At 33.6% G+C, this 27,562-nt stretch overlaps 1 protein-coding gene across 1 annotated transcript; it reads right to left on the bottom strand.

Annotated features, from left to right (window-relative positions):
* Window positions 1–1,786: 1,786 nt before the first annotated feature.
* On the bottom strand, window positions 1,787–26,190 carry LOC121419122 (cyclin-dependent kinase-like 1). Its single transcript, XM_041613443.1, has 10 exons — window positions 26,098–26,190; window positions 19,289–19,790; window positions 18,684–18,805; window positions 17,827–17,899; window positions 17,081–17,171; window positions 12,766–12,966; window positions 12,192–12,274; window positions 10,738–10,794; window positions 6,622–6,753; window positions 1,787–6,081 (listed from the first exon to the last, which is right to left on the bottom strand). Exons 2-10 carry the CDS (start codon window positions 19,454–19,456, stop codon window positions 5,929–5,931), a joined length of 1,080 nt encoding a protein of 359 aa, XP_041469377.1. The 5' UTR covers window positions 19,457–19,790; window positions 26,098–26,190; the 3' UTR covers window positions 1,787–5,928.
* Between the last annotated feature and the right edge of the window lie 1,372 nt (window positions 26,191–27,562).

The following is a 27,562-nucleotide window of genomic DNA, read 5'->3' as shown; positions in this document are numbered from 1 at the left end:
TTCTGTGAAACAAAGTTCTGTTCCTCCCTGAACATGTAGAATTACCATTATTTTAACATTTTATGGTTCAGTCAAGTTGGTCCTTATTGTCTTATCAGTAAAAAAATGAAATATTGTATTCAAACATTAAACAACTGAATAGTGAGAGAGATCATTGACTCTCATTTGCATATCACTGAGTTGTGCCTGTTTTGTGAAAAATAAGCGAAACTTCAAAATGTCATAACTTCCTTATTTTACATTTTTGGGATGAAATTTTTTGGGGATGGACTTTGACCCTTATTAAACGGGGGGGGGGTCAATTTGACCCCACCCTCTTGAAAAAAATTTTCACTACACCACCACGCAAATTTTTTTGACTGCGCCGCTCGCTCCCAAGTACGGTACACAGTTCCAAAATTACGCAACATTTTGTAAGTGCATGTCGGACCCAAATTTGCTCAAAAACATGATTCTGTGTACAAAGTCGATGCAAATTGTGTTTTTCAACCAAAAATCATAAATGTATAATCATTTTTTACTTTTGTTGGTTTGAATAGATTGATTTTATGCTATTTAAGATCACAAAAGGGTCTGCGACAAAGTTCATCGGAAAAAAATAAAACACAAAGAAATATATAAAATTTTTAAATACAATAAGATACACGTAGCCCAGACAAAGCAGGGTTAATAATTCTTTATAAAATAATGAATACACCATCCAAGACAATAACTATTGTATTCTAGTTTATTCCATCTCTTCTACATCAGAAAAGTAGTCATGACCAAGGGGGAAAAAATCACAAAAAACATTTTTCTTTCACTCATCTCTCTCTCTCTCTCTTCTACTATATACAAATTCTCAATGAGTTTTAGGAATTGATAGACAATTATAGACTACTACACTGACTCCTTGATACTGATAAAAGAATCACTGTACAGCTCAGCACAAGGAATATCTACACAAGACAAATAAACAAGATAATGGTCCATTTAGACACAAAACAGTAAATGGTTTGTAAATTGCAAGTGACAGATGTGCTGAATTATAATATCTGTTAAGGCCAGAGCACACCCGACTATTGATTTGCAACCCATTAGCAATAAATTATAGTAAAATTTAATGTAGATATTGAGATATGGAACATCTTATTGTTTAAAAATCATTGTACGAATACTTTTCTTTCCTTATTAAATTATAGGCAAATTGAATATCTAGTCGTAATGACATCATAGAAATCGTACGATTGGCTACGATTTGAACCCAATTTGGCTTTTACTTCAAAATGAATGCAATCATCTGAAATGGTTGTATTAATATTCTTACAGTTAATTTGAACCTCAAATAAAAAGATACTTTTCACTTATATTCTCAGAAAATTGGCAAAATGTGATTTGTTCTAAAATTAGATCGTGAGCCATTCATAAGGTGTGCAGTGGCCTTAAAGCAATTTCAGACATTGCCCCTATATGAAAGCAGATCATTATTATAGTTCATAGAAGTTCAAACGATGATCTGAATATCTGATGGCATGCCTTTGTATTACTTAGCAATGGATATCAACTGGCTAGAGTATTCATACCTTATTGCTGGAGCAATTTAAGGAAATTTACTGTGATATGTCGGATGGGACCTTTCTACCAGGCCTCCAAGGAGGTTGTGCAATAACAGACTTGATACACTATGCAATACAACAAAAAACATGGAATACATGGATACTTGCATATCTGGGTACCCTACTATGTCAATAAATACTACCAGATTTTATGCTTCAATGCATTCAAAATCCTAGACATTTAAAATGCCGTTACATCTTGTTTTCTCAGCATTATTTTCAAACAAATCAGAAGTTGTCCCTTTAAGAAGAAGGCTCTACACATAACAAGTATACAGGGCCACGTAATGGTGTCCCAAGTCAAATATATTTTATACACAGTAAATTGATCTAGTCAAGTAGTTTTCCAACTACACAATAACTCAACACTTTCCACAAACTAACTTTTTTGGTATCGAATTCAGTAAAAGTGCACAATACGTGCAAATAAATAGTACTAGAATAATTAGTGTTGATAGAGAGGTTAAGCTATCTTCATAGAACTTATGCAATATGCAATTAGAATACCAACCTCCCAAATGAAAATATAAAATTTCATGTAATATTACTTTTGAGGGCCAAAGATATTTACTTCTTAAAGAACACCCCCCCCCTTCCCCTCTTCAGCAAAATATTTCTTGTAAACAAAGAGAGAAATGAAAGAGGGCATGTTTCATTGAGGCTTCTTTTAAAAGTTACAATATTTACAAGCAGAACTGGGTCCCGTAACACTACGCTTAGCAATGATGTAGAACAATTTTCTACAATTGATTCCATTGACTACAATCACTAACATTTGTGTTACGGGACCCATGTCATGGTGCCCGAAACACTTTTTTGCACTGCTCAGCGTATAATTGATTTTCCGTCTTGATTGTACACTTTGGTCAATGCAATCAATTCTAAGCATTGAGTCACTATGCCCTCAAGGTAGGTATTGACCATTTCCATTACTTACAAATGTGAAATATCCAATTTTGATATACTTTAAAGCATTTCATCACGTCCCCGGTGACATTTTCTTTATTTACCTGGCCTAACATTGTATAGCACAAGTAGACAATTTTAAGCTTGAATAACAGAAAAGACGTTTTTCATTTTTTTCAATCAACAAGAATTTTTCTAATGATACTGTCGTGAAAGTCCACTGATCTAAGAGCAAGATCTTAATATATGTATCTACTTACATGCAACTACAACCATATCAACATTTTTTCTCTGAATACTATTCATAAACCACCAGTACATAAGTATAGTACTTAGTAACAAGGTAATACACATACATGATCTTTTTGGCATTACTCTTACTTTCATAAACAATTTTGAAACACTAATCATTGTTCAAATGTAATCAAAATACAATAATTTACTCTAGCACTACTGCTCTGCTTCTACATATACAACATGTGTATTCTCTCTCTCTTTCTTCTTTCCTTTACATAATTAGTTTTCACTAAGGCAAAGTCTGATTAGTACATCATTAAAGCATTATTGCAGATACTGCTAAAGGCATACATGTACTTCTTACACAACAATTTCAGATAAAATACAAAATATTTCTCAATATTGTTAGTTGGTACTTATACATCTAAAAAACATGTTAAGTCTTGATTAAATACTTTATTAACTGATTGAGTATATGATTTTTCAAATAAATGAATGCTTTTGTCAAAGGCAGTACACCTTTTACAACTGCAAACCCTCTCAGAATAATTCTGCAAGCCAGTTCAAGAGTAAATGATACATGATCATTGCAAGCAGGTGTCAATAAAATGGACATTAAACATGCATTCCAATGATATACAGAGCTTAACCTGAATTTGCAGAACCATTTGATGGGTTTATTTTAGATATGTCTTTTTAATAAGAGGTTTATAAAATCTCTCATTGCAAATTTGAAAACATTCCAAATGACTGATATGTATAGGATCATCAGATTCATCATAATATCTAGAAGTACACTGAGACCCATCATTATATGTAATATTTCAACATTAGGCATGTCATTGAGGGGGGGGGGGGGTGTCAGACATAGAGTTAAAGTCATGTATAAGGTTTGATGACAACAAAGTAGTGCCATTCAATTAAATATGATCCAATCTTAAGAGTGGTGTGTTCTATATTGCTCGTAACTAACGAAATTAGTGCAACTTTAATTTACACTCAACTCTGTGACCCCCCTCCCCAACCTGTTGTAGTCTACAATGTAAGACATCGCAATACAAAAAAAATGTCTGCAAGTGAGACTACAACAGAAAAGGGAGAAAAAAGGTTTAGGGTTCCATTCCACTGGCAATATACAACAACTAAATTCCATCATATATGTATCTGCACCTTCTACATCTTATACGAAATGTTCAAATTTAATTTACAGACTAATCAAGAATTAAGTACAATTCTAAAAAGCATCAACTTAGAAACAAAGTCAACAATAATTAATGCTCATGAATAGTATTATGCTGACCAATTTCTCTTAATATACAAGACATTTCAAAAATACAAATCAATAAATTTTGCTCAATTCAAATTTTGTTATCGGATACATATCACAAATAAGCAGTCATAATCATATCACCTGAAATGCAAATTAAAGTTATATTATCATGATTGTCCATACATACACATAGAAAAAATGAAAACAAACATTGCCCCAATTCTTCTTTTAAGATTTACAATGACTAAATCAATTCATCAAACCTGTAGAGTAATTCAAAAACATTTCTCTCTTTGTAAAAACTCTAGATGTGTGAGCTAACATGTCATTTCACTCGCTGATAAAGCTTAAGTTTCAGAAAATATAAATCATAACCATCATTTTCTTCCCCAATCAATGACGAAGTCTCGCTTTTAAATTAAGTAAGAATAATGGCTACCTGAACTAAACCCCAACGATAATTGTTTGTAACATTTACTTTAGCTAAGCAAAATCCTGCATATATATGAATGCATCCCTAAAATCATGGCTGAAAATATGGTAAGGTTAATGGTATCTAGAAACTCTGTTAAAATTCAAATAAATTACTATCACCTTGAAGAACACGCCTGAAGAATGAAACAGAAAGAGAGGTGTCGGAAAGTCCTCAGAATAAACTTCTTGTTTGGGAACTTGAGTTTTCAAAGCACATAGAAAAGGGAAGGAATTGTAATTTACACTTTTTTAAATGTCAATATCACAAATTGATGGTGGAATTATTCAAGGTATAATGCTATTTTGAGAGAAAAATTGAAAGTCATGTATAAAAAATATTTCAAAATCTGAATTTCAAATCAAGACTACTCAAAAGCAGCAGCGCCTTTCTATCAATACTCTTGCTTAATGAATGGAAGATGCAAAAATCTGTATATTTACACTTTAAATCAGTAATTCTTTGAGTGCAATTATTAGGATGGCATTCTGTTAAAATATGACAAGTTTCACTTCAGCCAAAGTAGTTTTGTGCAAATGTAATCTATAGGCCTAACAATGCATTCCACAGACAAATTAGAGTCTGTAAGAGTCTATAAGTCTGTTATACATTCCATCTGTACATTCCGTCTGATGGGTGCACAAACAAGTGATCCTGCCTTGATTACTCAGAAGATGAAAGAATGGGTTGTGATATTTTTTGTGTGTGTGGGGGGATTAACAATTCTATGAGGATTAGGATTGGGGTTACAAATAGGTCTGAGATTGTGGTTGATTTTTTATTTAATGTACAGATTTTCAATAGAAATTATTGGCATTGGAGTATTTCTAGGATTCTTATGATTAGTGTTGAAATAAAGAAACTTGACTGCAAAACATGTAGCTTTGAGCATTCAAAGACCGGGGAGAGAAATGCTTTATAATGTGATACATGTCGGGGAAAGGTGATTCGCCCATTTTCTTGATATGTACTAAAATCGTTTGTAGGAGGCATAATGGCAGCATTAAAGTCCTTGAAACAGGAATAAAACAGACAATATGGATAATCAAATGTGAACTAAACCTCCTGACGGCACAATAGTGCATGCAGGGAAAAAAACACTGAACACGCTTCAATCTTTACAGTGAGAATGCTTTGAGACATTGCCTCAAAAAAACCTTTGGCTTGAATACAAGATGGCAGTGACTCCTGAAAGAAATCAAGATTCAAACATTTAACAAAAAAAAAAACACAGTACTATCACAATGATAAATAGATAGTCACCAACTGCCCCTGCAATGGGGTGCATTCTTTCCACCAACAACCATATCTGATTGGTCATTACAATGACAATGTTTTGAGACTCTGACTAGAAACTTAAGCCTGAATACAATATGAAAGTCTTTAATCACTCCTCAAGTCTTGTATGCAGCTCCTCATATGGAACAGATTTTGTGAAACCATTCACTCTATTTAAACGAATCTATGTTTGGTAGGCGGTCTCTCTTGAGCAGTTTTTCATTATCTTTCTTGTATCCTTGGTTGCCATGACCTTTGGAGAGGCCTTCTTGTAAACCTTGGGAGTTTAGCTGAGGTAAATGGCTGTTGTCCTTGCGAAGACTCTACAAAAAAATATGCACAAAAACAAAATCAATTTATTTATTCTCATGTGTTTATCAAAATGAAATGTCTACCAAAATAATAAATCCTCCATATGTTTATCAAAAATTAGATTCAAAGGCATTATCCAATCTACAACACTGTTGCATAAGTTAGATTCAACGATGATAGCATTCAGAATCAAGACTTGTAAATAAGTGGAAAAATACCACTCAAATTCAAAGTATTTTGTTCTTCAAAAGTTTAGATGTATACATTACTTGTTAAAGTATTCTTTATGAATCATTTAATTTGTATGTACTCTACAGAGAATTTATAAATTTCATTATTATACAAATTGTTTTCCTATATTACATAACAGCAAAAGGTATAAAGTTATGCATATGACAAACCAACATTATGATTGTGACCCTTGTCATCAACTACCTAAGTAGTATATGCATTATGAACTACCTGGGGAATATTAACCTACATCATGGGGGAAGGTGACTTTTCACAATATCCACCATTCAATACCAAAGACATAAATAAGCATATCATACCAATTTTGATCTATGCTTGCGGACTGTGGTGTCTGGGTGGCGATCATCTAGACCCTTGTGTCTGTCAAAAAATGGCATTTCCATCAGTTCTTGACAACTCATTCTATCTGCTGGATCCATCTGCAGACAAGCCTGAAAAATAATGGGTATTATAATCAGAAAGTGTAAACAAATCGTATCAGAAAGTGTAAACAAATCGTATCTTCATCTTACATGCAGATCAACCTAATGTTGTAACCCGCAAGTGAAAACCCGAACCGTACCGTCCCGTATAATCCAATAATTTGCAAGCGGGACCCGCTGACCCGTCGGGTTTTAACCCGCAAGTCAATTTATCTTTGAAAAATGAAAAACATTATTTCTGCAATCCCCACACTATACAGGCTCAAATCAGGAAAATATATGTCTACTACTACCTAGCCTAGAGTGAATTTACTTACAATTTGCAAATTCGCCTTTTATTCCGGAGAGAAAATGTTTTTTTGGTGACTTTGTACCACGAAATGGGTCCGCTCTGATCTCAAAATTGAAAGCATTACGCAATTAACGCCTCGGATCGGAGCTAGCGAGCCGCAGCTCAGCGCGCTAGCTAGCCCAGGCTGCCCAGCAAGGATCGGCAGACGGCAATGTTGTTTTTCAGTCCAGGTCGGTCAACAATGCGACTCACAACAATCATAATTACAATATTCAATTCCATGGGACCTCGTCTATAAAGTAATCAAAATTGCAATAAATACCTGGATAATGATACAGTCAATTTTTTCTTCTCGTTTATCTCTATATTATTTCCTTCTGTTTTTGTATTTCATTCGATAATATGGCTGCTAAAACTCGATGTTCAGTTTCCCGTCGCCCGCGTTATGAAATTTGGCCCGCGTTTGAAAATCAAATTCTGAAAATAAACTATTTGGATATCTAGATTCAAAACTGATTTAAAACATTAATATAAGCTTTTCAGTAAGACAATTACTTGTATATCTTGTAAATACCTGCAAATCTTTTCTTTCTTTTTTTTGTGAATGGAATGACGCTGCATGCTCAACCATACCTCGAGGGATGTTCGTGCAGGCTCCACTCAACAACCGTAGAAGTGGTGGAGCCTGCACGAACATCGCTCGAGGTATGGTTGAGCTACATGTACCTCAATAAATCCCAAAGTCTAGCAACCTCGCGTTGGTGAGTTATCATACGGCCTAGTACTCATCCAAAATAACTTATCTTATTTGCTAATTATAACTTAACAAGTGGAATGCCTCTGGCCGTCTCACCTGCATCACGCGGTTCAATATAGCAGCAGTGCTGACTTTGAATACTACTCTAACTCGCACAAGATGTTCAGTGATACATGGTTCCTCTTATGTCCACTTTTTATGAACTAGACCAATAAACTTACAGAGATATGATGGTTATTCAACAAAAAACCCCAACATGGCCAAAGTTCATTGACCTTACATGACCTTTGACCTTGATCATGTGACCTGAAACTCGAACAGGATGTTCAGTGATACTTGATTACTCTTATGTACAAGTTTCATGAATCAGATCCATAAACTTTCAAAGTTATGATGGTAATTCAACAGATACACCCAATTCGGCCAAAGTTCATTGACCTTTGACCTTGGTCATGTGACCTGAAACGTGCACAGGATGTTCAGTGATACTTGATTACTCTAATGTCTAAGTTTAATGAACTAGACCAATAAACTTTCAAAGTTATGATGGTAATTCAACAGATACCCCCGATTTGGCCAAAGTTCATTGACCCTAAATGACCTTTGACCTTAATCATGAGACCTGAAACTTGCACAAAATTTTGAGTGATGCTTGATTACTATTATGTCCAAGTTTCATGAATCAGATCCATAAACTTTCAAAGTTATGATGGGAATTCAACAGATATCGCCAATTCGGCCAAAGTTCATTGACCCTAAATGACCTTTGACCTTGGTCATGTGACGTGAAACTCATGCAGGATGTTCAGTGATACTTGATTAACCTTATGTCCAAGTTTCATGAACTAGGTCCATATATTTTCTAAGTTATGATGACATTTCAAAAACTTAACCACAGGTTAAGATTTCGATGTTGATTCCTCCAACATGGTCTAAGTTCATTGACCCTAAATGACCTTTGACCTTGGTCATGTGACATGAAACTCTAATAGGATGTTCAGTAATACTTGATTAACCTTATGGCCAAGTTTCATGAACTAGGTCCATATACTTTCTAAGTTATGACGTCATTTCAAAAACTTAACCTCAGGTTAAGATTTGATGTTGACGCCGCCGCCGTCGGAAAAGCGGCGCCTATAGTCTCACTTTGCTTCGCAGGTGAGACAAAAATCATTTGTTTTATTTTTCCAGGGGATGAGTTAAATATCAGACAAAAAAATCATCAAAGCTCAATCTGTTACAAGGCCGACGGGAGACTCACCCACGTACGCATTGGCGCTTGTGCTAGCTAGTCTGAGCTCTGTCTCTCTGCCAGAGCTCTGGGGGACAATTCGCTCTGTAAAGGCCTCAATGATGGTGATTTTCTGCTTCAGACAGAGTTTATATTTCGGGTATATTTTTCAAAACTGCCAATGAAGTTTGATGATTTCTTCATTGTCATGTATATTTAAGTTATTAATGAGTTCATTCTCACCAAATTTAGACTCCCCCATAGAGAAATACAATTTTCGTGGAGATCTGCGTTTTCAAAGAACTTCAGGAAAAGTAAGGGTATGTGGGCCTTTATTACATGGCCAAGTACTGGAATTAGATGGAGTAAAATTTAGATATTAAATTCATTTATATCAAGTTCAACTCACAGTCTCACCCACACAAACACACCCACATCCAAGTTTCTAGGCATGAAAAAAAACTTTAAAAATCATACAGTATTAAACAACAAGTCATAATTAATTTAATAAGTGAACAGGTATTCCTCAAAATACAAAAACGTAGCATTTGAAAAGAGCCCCTGAAATATTGCAAAAAAAAAATGAAAATGGAGCCCCCCCCCAAAAAAATGATTAATTTTTCCCTGGCTTCAAGTTCCACAGAATAAAGTGCGTTAAAAGGTTACAAAAGGTCAAACTTTCATCTTCTGAAAAATAATGAATAATGAAATCGGTTCCTCATTATGAGCTGGAAAAAATGGGACGGGAAACTCAACATCGAGTTTCATTGGCCCATGCGGTTGCTTTTGACTGCGCTGCATGCACGCACTGGCGCTGGCCTTTGAAAGAGAGCAACTCGATGTATTTATCATGTTGAACTGTAGCTGTCTCAGACTCAGTCCTGTTCACTATTCACAAGACAAAAATACGCCGGCATTTTTAAAAGGAAATATCTATGTCTCTAAAAGAATCTGCCACGTAAGAAGCACATGATCTTAACTCAATTTTCACTGTGAATGTTTTTATTATGCGTCGTTTATTCTCCCTTTTTTTCGCATGACGGTCTGCGGGTTTGAGAATGAACTCGGCCCGGCCCGCAACCCGCGATCGGAGGCATACCGGCAGGTTAACCCGTACCGCAACGGGTGCGGGTTACAACATTAGATCAACCCATATTTCATTTTTTTAATGCTATTTATCTCTAAATTTCCACATCTCTACTGGGTAGATATTCCACCTAAATTCATATTGAAAGTTGTTCCATTGATAATTTTATGGCTAATTTTTTTTTCTTGTTCAAAGTCTCATCTGCCCAAATTCAAGATAAACATACAAACGACTTGTAATTTCCATCAATCCCGAACAATGTCCTAGCACTAGAATTGTGATATATTGTAATCTTTTAATAATATACATGTACATTTTACTTTGTAAATATGATAATATGAGTCTTCAGACTTTTGTCATGTACCATTTTCACAATAAACCCAGAATTGAATTGAATAGGAATAAATTTTCTGCTATTAAATTGCTGCTGAACAACATATGTTTTGTGGAAAAGGTTTTTACTGGACATCTGTTGAAATCTGTACCCAAATTTAATCAAAACCACAAAATCAAATTTGAAAAGTTAAATAATTCCCTGATGTCCACAGAATTTATTTCCATAGCAGCAACTTCTAATTTCCATATCTTAGATGCTGTAGTAAAACTGAAATAAACAGATATCTTACCTCTAAGAAAGACAATGCAGTTGAGTTTAGATTCCTAACTTTGTCCTTCAATGGTATCTGTGAAGCAACAAAGTCATACAAGAAATTAAAAGACTGTAAAGCATCATTTTTCATTGGGGAGATGATACCATTTGTATGGTAGAAAGTGTTGTCTGAATAATGGTTTTTTAACTGCTACACATACATAGCTAGACATAAACACATTCTCCAGTACTTTTTACAAAATGCGGTGTTGGAAAATTATAATCCTCTTTAAGAAAACTCAAGACAGAGTACTTTTAACTATCACACTTGTAAGTTAAAAAAGAATATCATGAACAGGCAAGGAAATCTCTGAGAAAACCTAAGTTTTTTTAATTTTTTATTGGCTTCAGAACAGATGCAACAGGTGATGCATTGCAGACTACATGTAGGTTTGTCAAATGTATCCGTATAGCATTGAATACATACAAAAATGGTAATCAATAAATTTACAGTATTGATGAAACAGTAATAAAGGTGAAATAAACACTAAATACATACAATATTATGGTAATCATCAAATACAAGCATTGATAAAACATGATAATTCGGGTGAAAGAAAACACACAATGGAGAAAAATAATCATACAGTACATACTACAGCATAAGAAGACTTATATAATACAAGAAGGATGGCTTTAAAGCAGATATTATGAAATTACTCTGCCGAGAACTGTTTACGGAACCAATGGGTCTCTGGTATCAATGCTTGCTTGGATATGTATAGGTACATTACAACTGGGAAAATAATTTGTCCGACACTTTGGAGCAAAAAAACCAAGACATGTCTTAAATACATCGTCATACGATCCACTGTCATTACAAACTATATATATATGTCATTTTGCCACTAAATCACAACTTACTATTTACTACATGTACCTTGACCAGGGCCCCACTCACAAGCCTTATGTGGTCCTAAACTATTCATGTTCAACTCATGTACATTTTTCTAAGTGATTCACATTGACATCTTGGTATGTCTGGTATTAATTATGACCTTCATTCATGGATAATCTAATCAATTAACCATTTATTATTGCTTTTAATTATTCATTCATAAATTATGCTGCAGGTTGCAATGAAGTGTATTTGTGTACGTGTAAGTATATCACATGACAGCAAGACGGTTGAAAAGGTACGAGTGGTCATGCACTGGGGGTAAAAGTATTGGTTACGTAAATATGTTACAAAAGAAATATATTCCAAACACAAAAAGTTAACTTTGTAAATATGCAGCTTTAATTTGCTTCAAATCAGTATTTTTATTTATTTGCTTTGTCACATGAAAATCATATTATGAACATGTCACAGAAGAAAGTGGAATTAGAATTTAATGACAATGAACATAAAAAATAGACCAAGAAACAGAAAGCTAATAACTTTAGAATAGAGTAGTTTGAATCAAGATATCTGTTTTCATATTGACTTACCCTTCTCTCTGGTTCAGGAATACTCATTCCTTTGAAGAAGTGATTTGTGCTGAAAATCTTGAGATGTCTGTCAATCAAATCACCTGAACAGAAAACAAAATGAAATTTGAGTTTATTAATTCTCATCAAAAACAATCTAAATGATGCTGTAAATTTATGTGCCAAAGTAAAAATCAATTACCAATATTGCACTGAGAGAATAACTCAAGTACCAATATAAATGTATGATTTTTTCCAGCTCAAAACATAGTACACAGGTCTGCAAAACCACAGATGTTTGAATGCAACAGTGATCACAACCATGACTTCAAAACAAGAATTTCTTCCTTATCGGATATACATATATACTGAATACACTTTAAGTTTGACCTTTAACTCAAGGGTCAAACTCACTGGTCTGCAAAATGTGGTGGGAGGGCTTAAAAAATGGGAATACAGTGTCACTGAATGCTCCCAAGTTTGTATTTTCCTCCGTGATTCTAGTCTAAGAATTGATTAAACACACGCTTAAGCAGCCATAATTCATGCTCTAAACATCAACAAGACTGAAATCCCCCAAATGTGTTAGATTTACCTAGTGTTTGTTTGATAAGGTATAGCTGATCAACGTCTGATCTGCCAGGCCAGAGGGCCTCTCCTGCTATGAGTTCTGCTGTTACACAACCGATGGCCCATACATCGACGGGTGGGCCATACACCATATCACCTACTAGTAGCTCTGGTGCTCTGTACCATCGGGTTGCTACGTAATCTGTGTACTCATCATCAGGACCAGCTGGAAGTAATGGAAATTAATACACATATCAATATGTGATATTTACTGAATATGCTATAAAACATCATGCAAAGAACAGTAAATTATAATGAGCATGTATTTTACATACAACATGCATTTATTGAGGGAAGCTCGATTTTATGTTCATTTTTATTTTATTCATGGACCTTGCCAACAAAAATGAAGCCCAACTTTATTATTCATGGCATAATATTAGAATTAGATCACTTGAAAACAAAATCTGAAAGAATTACGAAGATCTTATCATCTATACTGGACTGTATATTGTAGCGCATTATTGTTCCTACGAAGTAAATGTACTAGAAAATTTCAGAAAGTTTGTTTCCAGTGCACAAACATGAAAGTACTAGGATCTATGATTGTGTTAACCTTGCTCTACTGACATTGTTTTAAAAAGTGTTATTACACATGTTTTTTTTAATTGCTCAATATGATAGAAAGCAGGTTATTATCATTTTTTAATTGTGAACCATGGAAAATGATGAATTGATTAATCTCATTGTAAACTAATAAAGCAGGCTAGTGAACCACCTGAAAATTTGCAAATATTTCTAGAGCAATGGTGTTTAGAGCTGCATGCTCCTACATGAAACACAAAAACATAATCAAAACATCAATGAAAAGTCAAACTTTTGAGTGATAATCATTCAACAGTTTTCTTTTTAAATTTATGAATTACTGTATGAAAGTTGAGTTTCCTTTTCTTGACACATCCTAGAAACATGAAAGAAACATCAACCCAATATGTATTACATGCACTTGGCTCAGACAAATCTTAAAATCATTGAAGAACATAATTCTGTTGGAATCCTAGTCGACATGAACACATCTATTAACTACATACAGATAGTGTTTGTCATTCTCATCAATGCAATATGTTCATTCAGACTTCAATATTCTGTTTCAGATCTTATTAATACAATTATATTTATGTTTGTTGTGCTTACAATGTTGTACAGCTTGAAATAGTCTGCAGTGCCCCTTTTTGATTTGGATTTTGGAACATGAACATACATTAAAATGCTTATCAAAACATTAATGAAAAGTCAAACTTTTGAGTGATAATCATTCAACAATTTTCTTTTAGAATTTACAAATTACTGCAATTCAGCCTTTGGCTGCTACAGATTTTTTTTTAAATAAACCATTACCATTATAATTTTTACTGAATTGCTGTATACCTGTACATGCTGTTTAACTTATCTTTTATCATTAATTTTCACAGGCTTACAAGTGTTTGAAGAAAGAAGTTTTGTATGGCAATTATTTTCTAGTGATGGTGGAATATACGGTACATGTAAATTAACCGTATCTATTATCAAACATATGGTCGCATGTCATAAGGTGGTCCAATTTCGCGAACAGGGTAAAAATGCTCAAAAATTTTATTTTTTGATATGTTATGGCTATTACCATTCTCTAAATAATGACAAAATTTTAAGTCTCGAATACCTTTATTTTTCCTTAAAATGACTAATTAACAGCTAATTATTACATTGACGTCAATGTAAATGTGAATTTTGAAATGTGTTTTTCTCAAATTGGACCTAATGCACATAAAATGGTGTCAAAAGTTAATGCAACATTGGATCACCCTAGTATTTTGCAGTTATAATCTTGAAACATCAATAATTAAATCTGTACCAAAAATCGAATAATTATCTATTATTGTATGCATATTAATTTTACTAATTAATTAACAGTATTCAATTTCATATTTTTATGACATTTAGTTGTTCCCTGCTTTAAAACACCCAGAAATATGAGGATAACAGTCATATTACATATTAAAGTAAGTTGTTAATTAAGTTTAATTAATATTCTATCATTCACCGCATCCACCGGCTCCGCCATCCCTCTTACTTCAAACATAATGTGCTATAGTTTTTGTTCCTGATATTTTATTGATCTAATTCATAGTAATATATTTAGCCTATAGTTCTAGCTTTAAAATGAGATCTTACTCAATAAATTTGGTCAAGATGCTGTGATGTAACAACAATTTATCCATGGCACCGTGTGGAAAATTGTTCATACGCCACCCTTTTTGCATACCCAACTTATGAAATGCGACCATATGCAATCCAAAAACATACAGAGGTAATGGATCACACCACAATATAAATGAAAATAAACGATGTATCATATTTCAGAATGTATTTTTTAAATTAGAAAATCTACTTTGCAATGATGATAAAAAAATACAAGTTAAACATACTCTGTTATGAATGCCTTCTTGCATTTTATGATCAGTATGATGAAACTGATAAACAGTGTAATAGGAATTTGTGTACATGTATAACAAAGACTTTGTTACCCAAAGTGCAATGCATTAGCGCAATCCACCATTATCAAGCAACTTCTCTCATTACAAATATAGTAAGTCAAGAATACACAATTACACATGCATTTTATAGTAATAGCTCTTAGACAAGTAGTATAGATCTCATTACTCCATACCAATCCACTTAAAAATCTAATTTTATTTGAAGCTACCATTTATTGCAAATTCTATAACAAACAAGTTGGGACTGATCAATTATTCTTAATGGGTACCTATCTGCAATTCTCTCTCATGTGGAAATTAAGATCAGCACAAATGAGGCATTATCGTTTCCAGGGATACATGCAAACAAAAACACACATGTTTGCTCTGCCTGAAATTGGTGATTAAATTGCACGGTCCAGGGCTACAGTCAATGCGAGTGAGAGTTATTTGTCTTCTTCCTCTCTCTCTCTCTCACTCCCCCTTGATGAGTTGGTGACCGGCCAACATATTACTTTCAAAACATGGACTTATTATCATAACAAGTATAAAACTCAATTAGACCTTTCATCCGTTTCAGGTTTTACATATTGCAGAGAAAATAACTTATCAAATTTTTGTCTAATAAGAATTACACATTAATGTACAATTTATCAAACACAAACATATTCAGGATGGTGCATAAATTTGGACACTGGACTTATTCAGAGTTTAAACATTTTAATTAGGATCCACATGTATAATTTTCTTACTTCTATAAAAAAATTAGAAATTGTCAATTATAACATTTTTTTCATAATGAGCTTTATATATGGCCTAAAAATTAAAAATATGTCATTGTTGGACGTTTTTTTATTATTAGACTCATTAAAAATACATAACAGAAGAAAACCCTGGAGTGCTTTTTTCCATCATGGCAAAATAAAAATATACATCACAGTCTCGGATCCTTTCCATGAGGTTTTGCTGTTTGTCCATGCATCTCCTAAATTTATAATTTGTTGTCAGCAGGATAAATCAGCTTTTCATATTTGAACAGCTGTCTTCGGCAAGTAAAGTGGATCATATATGCCTTAGCAACCATAATATAAAGTGCTTTGTGGTTGGCATGACAACCTGATTGCATCAATCGGTGCCCACCAACGCTGGCTCAACACCACAAGAACACGTAAATTGCATCTCACTTCTTGAAAGTTCATACGCATACAATAGAGAATGCAGAGAAAAAAACATACGGAGGTACAGCTTATATCTTTGTCGTCAAGCATCCGTGAGATATTGATTTTTAAAGATATCTCAAGGGCAATTACTTCTGCACGACGAAAAGATAATTATGTTTTTTTTTCTCTTTCCATCTCTGTTGCTGTGAACCACACCACACATGTGTTCTAGTCCTCAATGAAACGTGGCTTACTTCATTCTTATCAGATGTACATGACTGCATGCATATAGTACTCAATTCTAACTCCATTCATTATGCCACAATCCTTTTGATACACTAGTGCTGTTCTATTTTGACTACATGCATGTTCACTCAAACATAACACAAAGAAAATCATTCAAATGTGAAGGACACAAGGAAAAAGGTCGGGAGAAAAAAAAGACTGAAAAATATTTGATTACAATACTACAGTGTTCTAAAATAATCCTATTACATTTATTTCCTTGATATACATCTTACTTTTATTTCTGAGAACAGAGTCAGATTGCCTTGTCTTGTGTAATTACATTGAACAGTTATATGAAGGCTCTATCAAACTCACATTTAAAAACCGTAAAATAAAAAAAATCCCAAGCTAAATATAACAATCTTGTAGTTATACTTACTTAATATTCTAGCAAAACCAAAATCACATAATTTAATTCGTCCATCTTTGGTGATAAGGATATTTTCTGGTTTGACATCTCTATGAATACACTGAAATGAAAGAATAAATGTGGATTTCAACAGGATAAGTCTAATATGCATAAATGTAGTATAGAAATAAAACAGGAGTATTAAACTGAAAGGTCTACAATGTATTTACCCTAAACTATAAAAAAGATGTACATAACATAGCAGCCTTTTCCTTGCATAATGCTGAAAATTGCAAATTTGATAGTAAAAATATACTGCCAAAATCAGTAAGATTCTATTATATCCCAATAGATCAATGAAATCAACATTGCAAATACATACAAATTGCCTTCTTTCCACATGCCATAAGTTCTTCATTTGAATTGTTTTAATGCCTGTTATATCAAACATTTCACCCTCTCTGCAATTATCTCATATTAACATTGGGAGATGTGGAAATATTATTTCATACACGATCACAATTCCAGTATTAATCAAAAAGTAGTTACGGTGTAATATACATTTTAATGAATTTCAGAATATAGCATCAAGTGTAATATCCTTATTCCTCTAAAAGTATTGGTATTTTTTTTCAATCTCACCTAAAAACCAGGAAGATTTGTTTTATGCAAGATAATAAATCTTTTGCAATGCACTTTAATGTTTGACATGAGAAAATGATTTTATTTAAAATAGCAAAGACGACCATGCTACATGTAAATGAAAATTGACTTACATTGTGTTGGTGGCAAAAATTGACAGCTTCTAAAGTTTGGTAGACTATGTTAATACCCTGTCCTTCAGGGACTCTGTTGAATGAAAAATGTTAAAAAATAATAAACAATAGAAAATATGTAAAAAAAATAATACACCATACCCAGATAGATACAGTGCACACATATCAATACCAACACCCAAATAAAGGTAGAGAGAAGCAAGGTAGACATTGAAAGACTTCTAAAGACAGGCATCATATTACATGTAGCTTTCCTTAATAAATAATTGAATACGAAAGAAATAATTGTTTGCTCATAGAAAAGAGCAAATTTCTTGATCACTCTGGACAGTGTACTTAATTTGACAAACAAAAAACAGACAACCCCCACCCCATAAAAAATATCAAAGATATAAAAAAAAAATCTTTCACAAATCTAACCTTGTAAAAAAAAATTCATCCTGAGATGTGATTAAATTCCAATTAAAGAAAATTAATGTGTCAAAATAAGTTGAAGGTGGTTGTTTGTACGCTAGTTATTTGAGCTGTTCAATAAAAATAATCCAACTTGCTGAAAAATCAATCAATGAAGACAGTGTACAGTATATTATAATATATTCTGTGAATACCACCTCCCCCCCTTTCCCTGTCATTACCCAATCAATATTTGCACAATATCTACTAAGAAGAAGATTGTTTGATTTTAGTTTAGGGATTGCAGAGCTACTTTTTGTGACTCTACAATTGTACAACAAATCAATATAGGAAACATATCAAAATCAGAAAGAAAAATGTCTGTTTTTCTGTTTCCTTTCATCAGCTACGTGTACATCTATATTTAAAGGCCGAGTTAAGAAGAAAAATAGTGATGTCCTCACCCATTTGGATTGGCTTCTAATGTGTTGAGTACTGTATAATCACAATATTCAAATACAAGGTGAAGTTTCTTTTTCCTTCTGAAGACCTCTTTCAGATTGACAAGATTCTCATGTTTAAGTTGCTAAAAATAGGAAAGAAATCACACAGCATTAAAGGGATAAATATATATTTTCAACTTTGAAGAAATTCCACATAGATTTAGATGTAGGTTAACATCATATATTCTGGTCTGAGAAAAATGCTTGGAAAAATATGGTATTTATAAGAGATTAACAAATGCAGAGTATTTCAATTCAGTAATGTATTTTGGTACAATATTATATGGAGTAGTCTGTTACCAAAATCGATTTGATTTAAAATTCAAAACAGAATAAGATGATAATTCTTTGGTTAATAAAGAATAAGCAAAAATAAATCCAAAAATACAGATTTTAATCACAAGAATTACATTTAGAGCACATGTAAATCTGTAGGTATGAACAAGGTTTATCCAAGAATCAACTGAAAAATATTTATTGATGAACAGTGTACATACTGTAGCTGATTTTTTTTTTTAAGAAACAAATAATATTCTTCCAAATGACTGCATTTGGTTTACACTCACCTTCAGCATACGGATCTCTCTCAATGCAATCTTTTTGATGAGGGGATCATCTTCAGACTCCACAAATCGTTTGATAGCAACTATTGTACCAGTGTCCTTGTGTCTACATTTAAACACCACTCCATATGACCCCTCACCAATCTTTCCTAGTCTCTCATACTTGTCCATGATTTCAGATGTAAAGGTATGCTTTCCAGCACCAAGTAAGTTTGTTTTTAACAGTTGCCACTTGTCGGTTTTCTCCCCTTCCTTGCTCTTCTTGCATATGAAGTTGTGGAAAGATACATGTACCTAAACTAGCTATCAATGTTCTGAAAATCCTTCACAATTTTCCATCACAGATTTGGGTTGGTGCATGCTACAATGGCTCCACATGTTGAAAATTTCCAGATGAAATCATTTCAATTCAGATGAAGTGATCAAAATTAATATTTGTACATTCTCCTTTCCAAGTATTTTGAAGCAGTACAGGATGACATTTAAATGTAGATCAACCTGTTGTCTGTTAAAATGGAATAAAAGAGAAACAAAAACAATATTTTAAACTACAATCTGGACAAATGACAGGGACTTTCATTAAATGATCTGGATAAATATTACTGTAGTTGATACAGTACTTCCAAACAAAAAAGTAAGATATTTTTGTACACAAGTGTAAAAAAAGGCAAAAAAAAACAAACATTAAGATGGGTTTTTTTTCTTCATTTGAAATAGAACAAAGTTCTTGTCTAATAATATAATCTCACCTTGGAATTGGAGAAACAAAATAAAAAAATCAGAGAGCTCTAATTGGTTCTTAATCATCTAGAAAATAATGACTCTGTAGTAACTTCTCATAGGGTAACTGTTGAAAACAATTTTGAATCTGTAATATGAAGAGAAAAATATTCAATCTCTTCTACAGTATACAAACAGCGTAATCTCAACTCTGTTCACGTACAATGATATCACATAATGCAGACCATTAATTTTAATATTGAAATTGATAGATTTCTATCTCTAGTTCATGCATATAATTTGCCAAAATATATGTTTCGGTATCCAGGGTTTAACATTAGCAGTGGCCTGGGGCAACCTAAATTGAGAGTCCATTAATGCCCATTATCAAGAATCATAAACTTTTATGTTTCTATTAAAGCAAAACACTGCAGGTGAGCAGTGAAAATTGAAAACAGACAAAACTTCAACTATTGTTATTCTTAGAATACATGCAGCTTTTACAATGTATGGTAAAGTAGTGTATCGTATATATGTATTACTATTACTGAGCACTTTTCATAAAAATTTATACAATATAACACTATTTTTGTACAATTTTGAAATTTTTACCATAAATACATAAATACTTCCAAAAAGAAAAAAAAAACACTGCGATTAAACGTCTTATTTATGATATCAGCTTCTAATCTCACTCCTCTCGCATGCGCAATATTTTGGTCCCTTGATAAATACCATTAAAAGTTCGTTTTCTGAAGGAAAAACTTTGAGACTGCAAATAATGCATTCTTTTGTTTTTAAATACAGTATGTAAGACTCTAGATCTGGCCTCGGGTTCATACAAGAGCTGGTCTGAAAACGATGATTGTTTTTGTTTGGGGATGTGTATTGTTTGTTTACATATAATGAATAGGCCCAACAGGCTCAACTTTCCACGGTGGACAATTTTTCAGATGACATTGATGATGGTGTATTACCACACCTTGCATACATGTATGTAGCTTTACATAGTCAAACATTAAATGAAATTTATATAATTTTACAATTGATCCATCAACCTTCCATTTGCCTGCTCAAGACCACACTGTCAATTTTAAACAGTGGGGAAAAAAATCATCACATTCACTAAATAAATCAGAAATAAAATAAATCTCACTAGTAAAATGTATCTTCCAAATCATCACTGACGAAATAAATCTCGTTGAAATTGGAATCAGTGTAAAAATTCTTCAGAGTTATTGTACATGCTCATTCCCATTTCAGAGAGTAACTTTATTTGTTGATTTTTAATTTTAACTTTTAGTTGCAACTTCCATCTCAACATGTCATAATATACTGAAATGTATTATTGCCATTTTTGGGCCGCAATTTGACAGCCCCCACCCCTCGTTCGACATTGCAAGTTCAAAAGTGTGTGCGAGAGCCGCTGAATTGTGCTGCTAAACTGTCTTTAAATCTACTTGCCGAAATGGTAACCAGCATGTAAAACTCTATGGAAATTTCCACAGAAAAAAATAATACAAAAATATTGTTGAAGGTTTGGATAAAATCCAACAAAGATTTTAAAAGTTATTTAAATTTAATTTTTTGATTTGTGACATCACATGCGAACCACTTCTCCACTTATCATGTGGTTTATTAACTAATGAATGAAATATAATTTCCTAAAAAAAACGGATAATAGTTTTATTGTACAGTAGTATTGTACCTTCAGTATAACAACAGACAAATAATTTCACACCAGCCCCTGAAATATATACCGGTATATAACGAAACATTTAATAGAAATTTAACTTTATATGCATTTTATAAATCAAGTGCCGGTATGTCAGTAAAAGTAAAGTAAAGATGTATCAATGTTTGCAGAGATCAGTTTCCTTTTTTATGATATCAACTTCCGATTGCACCCCTCTTGAAATGTTTTCGGTCACTTGTAAATGGAGATACTACCGAATGTGTGTTTTCTATGGGAAAAGTTGAAAATCTACAAATTCATATTTTGACAATATCTTTTTACATTGATAAAATAAAGGCTTTGAAAATACGTTTCTGGCCCCTTTTCATCATCTTTCTATAAAAACTCCCTTTGGAAGGATGTTGCAAAGTTTTAAGCATACTGAAACTATTTTCTGATGTGTAAATACATGTGCGCGTTTGATACAATCACTCACTAGATGAGCAGATCAAAAGTTACATCTAAATCTAATGGGGCAGCTGCTCATCATCTAGATCTAATGTATGGTAGTGGATCGTATTGTATTACCAAACACTTTTCATAATTTCAACCATATTGCACATACTATTCTTATAAAATTCATCAAACTTTCATCCTAAATACACGTATACCCGGTACCTACAAAATACAAAGATGTACAAATTTTGCCGAAATCCCTTTCTTTTGTTTAAAAGATATCAAAAGATATTCCAATCGCACCGCTCTTCGCATGTGAAATATTTTGGTCAGTTGAAAATGGTACATGAATTGTATTACCAGACATGTGTTTCTTGTGGGGAAAAGTTGAGAAAATAAACATAATCACTCATTTTTTACAATTTTGAATTTTGAGGTCTAAAAGAGTTTGAAAATGTATTTTTGGCCATTTTTCGAATCTTTCTATTCAAGTTCCCTATAAAGGATGTTGCAAAGTCTTACCATGAAATTATTTCTTATGTATATGATGTGTACTTTCAGGAATGGATCTAGATAGCCATCAAGTCAGGTCACCCACAAATCAAAGCTTAAAATTTCAATAGATGATTTTCTTCAATAGGTGATTTTCTTCAACCTTCACCAATATTAGTTTATTAGTTATTTTAGCAACAAACTCTTTGTCAGGGTGAACTTCCCCTTTGGCTTTTATAGATACATTGTATGAAGAGAAATCAGAAATCAACTAGTTAGCCACTGGCATATTGCTGGTAGGGTGTCTGAAGCCACACTAAAAAGTGTCAGCGTAAAACAGGACTGTTTTGGGGGTGAAATGGCACAATTTAGGGGTCAAATTCAGCCTGCAAGAAAAAATGTGATCTGAATTGATTATCAACACATATTTACGATGTGCGGAAAAAGGAAATTCATGGGCTTCTTTTGAAGCTAAGGACAAGTTTATAGAATCATACAAATGAGCATTATAAGATAAATTGCAAACCCTTACATGTATCTTCATATGTGTTGACATTGATATATTCTATCTCTACTTTATGCATAGAATTTGCCAATATGTATGTTTCGGTATCCAGGGCTTGACATTATCAGTGGCCCTGGGCAACCTAAATTAAGAGTCAGGCCACCAAAATTCTGTAAAAGCCCACACTTAGTGACTCAGTCGTGCTACCAAAGTTTTGATAACTTGTAATGTTTTCTATTGTTTAAATTTTAAGGTCACCAAATATGCTTTGCGGGCCCCCAAACTAGAATCCCTTGATATATCGATATTATCGGATGAAAGAGCAGACAAGACATATGTACATTGTAGCCTTAGTCACAAAATAGCATGATTTCCAAAAAGAAAAATTATGATAAAACTGCAATAATTGTGATGAATTGGGATATACATATAATAATAGCAGAGGCAAAATATGCATTATACATACTTAAATTACAAGTCCACCCCAAACATTAGTTGATTTGAATAAAAGTAGAAAAAAGGCAACAAGCATAACACTGAAAATTTCATCAAAATCAGATGTATAACAAGAAAGTTATGACATTTTAAAGTTTTGCTCAATTTCACAAATCAGTTTATGCAAATGAGACTGATGATGTCATCCACTCACTATTTCTCTTGCATTTCAATACCTGAAATATTCTTATTTTCTCTTTGTCAAGTGAAGCAAAGATTAATTCCTCCCTAAACATGTGGAATTAGCATTGTTTTAATACTATATGGTTCAGTCAAGTTGGTTCTTTTTGTCAAATCTCTAAAAAATGAAATATTGTATAATTCAAACAATAAAAACCAAAAGAAATAGTGAGTGATGGACATCATCGACTGTCTTATTTGCATGTCACTGAGATAAGCATATAACTGTTTTGTGAAAATAAGGGAAACTTTGAAATGTCACAACTTTCTTATTTTACATCCGATTTTGATGAAATTTTTTAACATTTTGCTAGTTGGATTTTCCTCTATTTATTCAAATCAACATTTTTCTGAGGTGGACTTAACCTATAAACCATGAAGACTGTAGCATTCAAAATCCATGAAAATCGGAAAACTGTGATAAATCCACTTTTTTTACCCCTTGATTCTTAACTACGATGTTAAGAAGTACCCTGTGATATTTTTGATGCAAGATATGGTGATTTAGATAAGAAAATTTCACTTTTATTCGAGATTTTGCCCATGTCACCGGATGATTTTGTAGTGTGGGAGTGAGCTAGTGACTGTGTGGTGTACATCTATAGAGTGTGTTGGTGATTTCAGTGGTATATTGCTGGATCTGCTTAACATGCCGTACACCAACGCAGTTGCAGACTAATTGGAGTAACGTTTCCTATCTTCCAGTCTTCAGGTAGTGATTTCTCTTCCAAACACTTTTTGTAGAGCAAAGGCTCCACACTAGATTTTTTGTGGCGGCCCGATCAGTCCACCAAAATCATATTTTTGATAGCCAGCAAAGCAAATTTGGTGGCCCCAAAACAATAGAAAACATTAAAATTTATCAAAACTTTGTCAGCAAACAGGGCCACGAAGTGTGGGCTTTTAGCTTTACAGAAGTTTGGTGGCCAGACTGTCATTTCGTCACCTTCCCACAGAAAGGCTGTTAACATATTCTGGCACCCAAAAAAATCAAATTTTGTTTTATTGCTGAAATGGAAAAAACATGTCCTGAACTTTCTTCTGGTACCATTCTCGAACCTGAATGTAGCATCATTATGACATATATGAGCAAAAACATTCCTAAGTGCTTTAGCACAGACGCGTCATTAGTCAAGGAACAAGACTCTTCTCGTTCAACGTGCATAGACCGATTCGCGGTCTTATTGCAGTTACTGAAGCTGGATCAGCGGATTGCGCATTCCTAGATTAATAGAAAGCGTTTACATATGCCTCAACAACTAAAATATCAATGAAGAAAACATCTTGCTTTGCTTTGTCAGAAAGTACATGCAATAGAACAGAAAATAATATACTAGCTGCTTAAAGCACAAAAATAAGATCAAAACATAATATGCATTTTCTCTAGATCTAATTATAAGAATGTACTTAAACGCACATGTGCATAACGGCCTTTCTGAGCTGCGCGCGGAAAGGCAGCGATTTCTGGTTGGCCTGGGCAAATGCTAATGTAAGTTGTAACCCAGGGAGCCCAGGGGCTTACCGTGTATTTTTAAAACATTCTACCTTCTACCCCCGTCTCGATCGGCCATTTTGTTACAAATGGCCGATCGAGACGGAGGTAGAGGATTTTTCGTTTTTTGAGGTTCCAGTCTGTGCCCAGATGTCAGAAAAACTGCCACTCGTTAGACCATCATCCATATAATCGTGGTACAAAGAGCTTGATTTCTGTTTTAACTATTTATTCGGAGAATTATTTTGACCATACTTCACGCTTGTCAGGTGAGTATGCCAAATTGCACGTAAGACCTGGGTTACACGATAGCGAGCCGTCTGTGTACAAGAAATTTTTTTTAAAAAGTAAAAAAAAACTCCTCGAAACAGACGGCTACCAGCTGTATAGGATAGCATATGCCTATGGAACTCTTTCCAAAATTAGTTAGAGTCTAACATTTACTATTTATTTAGTTGTCTTTATCATGTCTATTCTTTTAAATCGAATGCCAAGCCATGCCAGCCAGCTCCAGGCCAGCGGCGGCAGAGACCAAACAGCCACCGGCCTCCGCGCCCCCAGACTCCGAGGCCTCTGCTCGTTCGTTACCCGCAGAAGGGCCGTGCTACGGATTGCCAATGCCATTCAACTCACGTCATCGCAATAAAATGATCAAAACAAATCACTGATTTCTAACCCTATAAATTATCAAAGAGACAAACGAAAACCCTTGGTTACCACTGACATAAATTTTCCTACCAGAATCTTAAAATGAACAGCTTTATAATAAAATAACAATGTTAGCATATCTTTCTTACCTTTTTATTCCTAATTTTTCGTGAAATAATAAATGGTCGCCATTTGCACATATTCATACGGAACTATTTCACGCGGAAGCGATGTGTGTTGTTTTTGTTTTATACCTGTTCCGTTTTGTATAATTTTAATGTTTTTAATCTATAACATAAAAAATGAGTTAGAATAATAAATCTAGCTTAGTAATTAATTAACCCATGTGGTAATAATGAAAAATTAAAAAAATATTCATCGAAACGGGAAACCCCGCGGGAAACTACATTATTTACAGCGAACGATTTGTATTTCTAAATGGTAAGCAGGCGCTTCAGCGAGAGCCTCAGCGAAAATGATTCATATTATAATTAGGGTTGCTATGGTCACGGCTTTGTGTCCCCTAAACATCAATAAAAAGTTATTCAGGTCACGAGAAAAGGGATGGACTAATAATGTTGAAGCACAGTCTATACCTAGCTAGCTAGAACAAAAACCGCATTGACTTCGAAATATTGCATGCCGCTGATAATCATCCTGACCTAAATAAATAATTTGCGCTGAAATTTCTTGCAAGACCCATTCAGGACAAGAGTGTCGATCCCGGGGTATGGGAGGACGTTACTAATACTAGGGAACAGAAAATCCTGCGTCCAGAACTGAACCTTATTCTACCTTATTCTTCCTTATTCTAATGATTTAGGTAGGGGTGGCCTGTGTAATCATCCCCCAATAACTTGAGGTCGAACATTTATATTTTTAGTGATGAATCATATGACAAGTTATATCAATTATAATCATAATAATTGTTATCATTACTATCATTATCATCATTATTATTTTCATTAAAAATTATGATGATTATCATGATTATCAAACTTGACTGCAGGAACAACTGTATTTTTCCAGTAGATGCGGTATAAACGGTATAAAAAAGGTATGATAATTATCATAATTGTGTTAGCAATGGTAATCGTATTTTCCGGCGCATAATTACCATTGATATTGTTTTGCTCATAATTTTCTTATAATGGGAAACTGTTACAAACAGATGCATGGAGAAGAGAGCGAAAAGTACAATCCAGGATGAAAAAGAATAACATTTTCATGAACATGATAATGCTTTTGTACTTGCATTTTCTTTTTGAAATTTACTCCTTTACGCAACCAATCACATGTGGTGTGCTTCCTTTATTATTTTTACCATCATTTGAAATATCACTTAATTTAAATAAGAGAAGAAAACAGGCGGCGGACGTCAGACTCATACAATGAAAGTGGAGGGGTACCCATTGTTTGGCAGACAAATTTGAGGTGCCCCTCCACTTTCTTTGTCCGATCCTGATGTCCCGCCGCCTCTGGAAGAAAATAATAGGCCTACAAAAGAAATGAGAATCCGAAATCTAAAAGAGTGTATGATATATAGATATAGTCCTATAAAAACCGACAAGAGTCCACAAAACGGTCCACTTAAAAGTTTTTAGGTCAATTTTT

The sequence above is a fragment of the Lytechinus variegatus genome, chromosome 7, assembly GCF_018143015.1.
Source record: "Lytechinus variegatus isolate NC3 chromosome 7, Lvar_3.0, whole genome shotgun sequence".
In the NCBI taxonomy this organism is placed as follows: Eukaryota; Metazoa; Echinodermata; class Echinoidea; order Temnopleuroida; family Toxopneustidae; genus Lytechinus; species Lytechinus variegatus.
The sequence above is the reverse complement of the archived record's forward strand: the minus strand, read 5'-3'. Positions and strand labels throughout refer to the sequence as shown.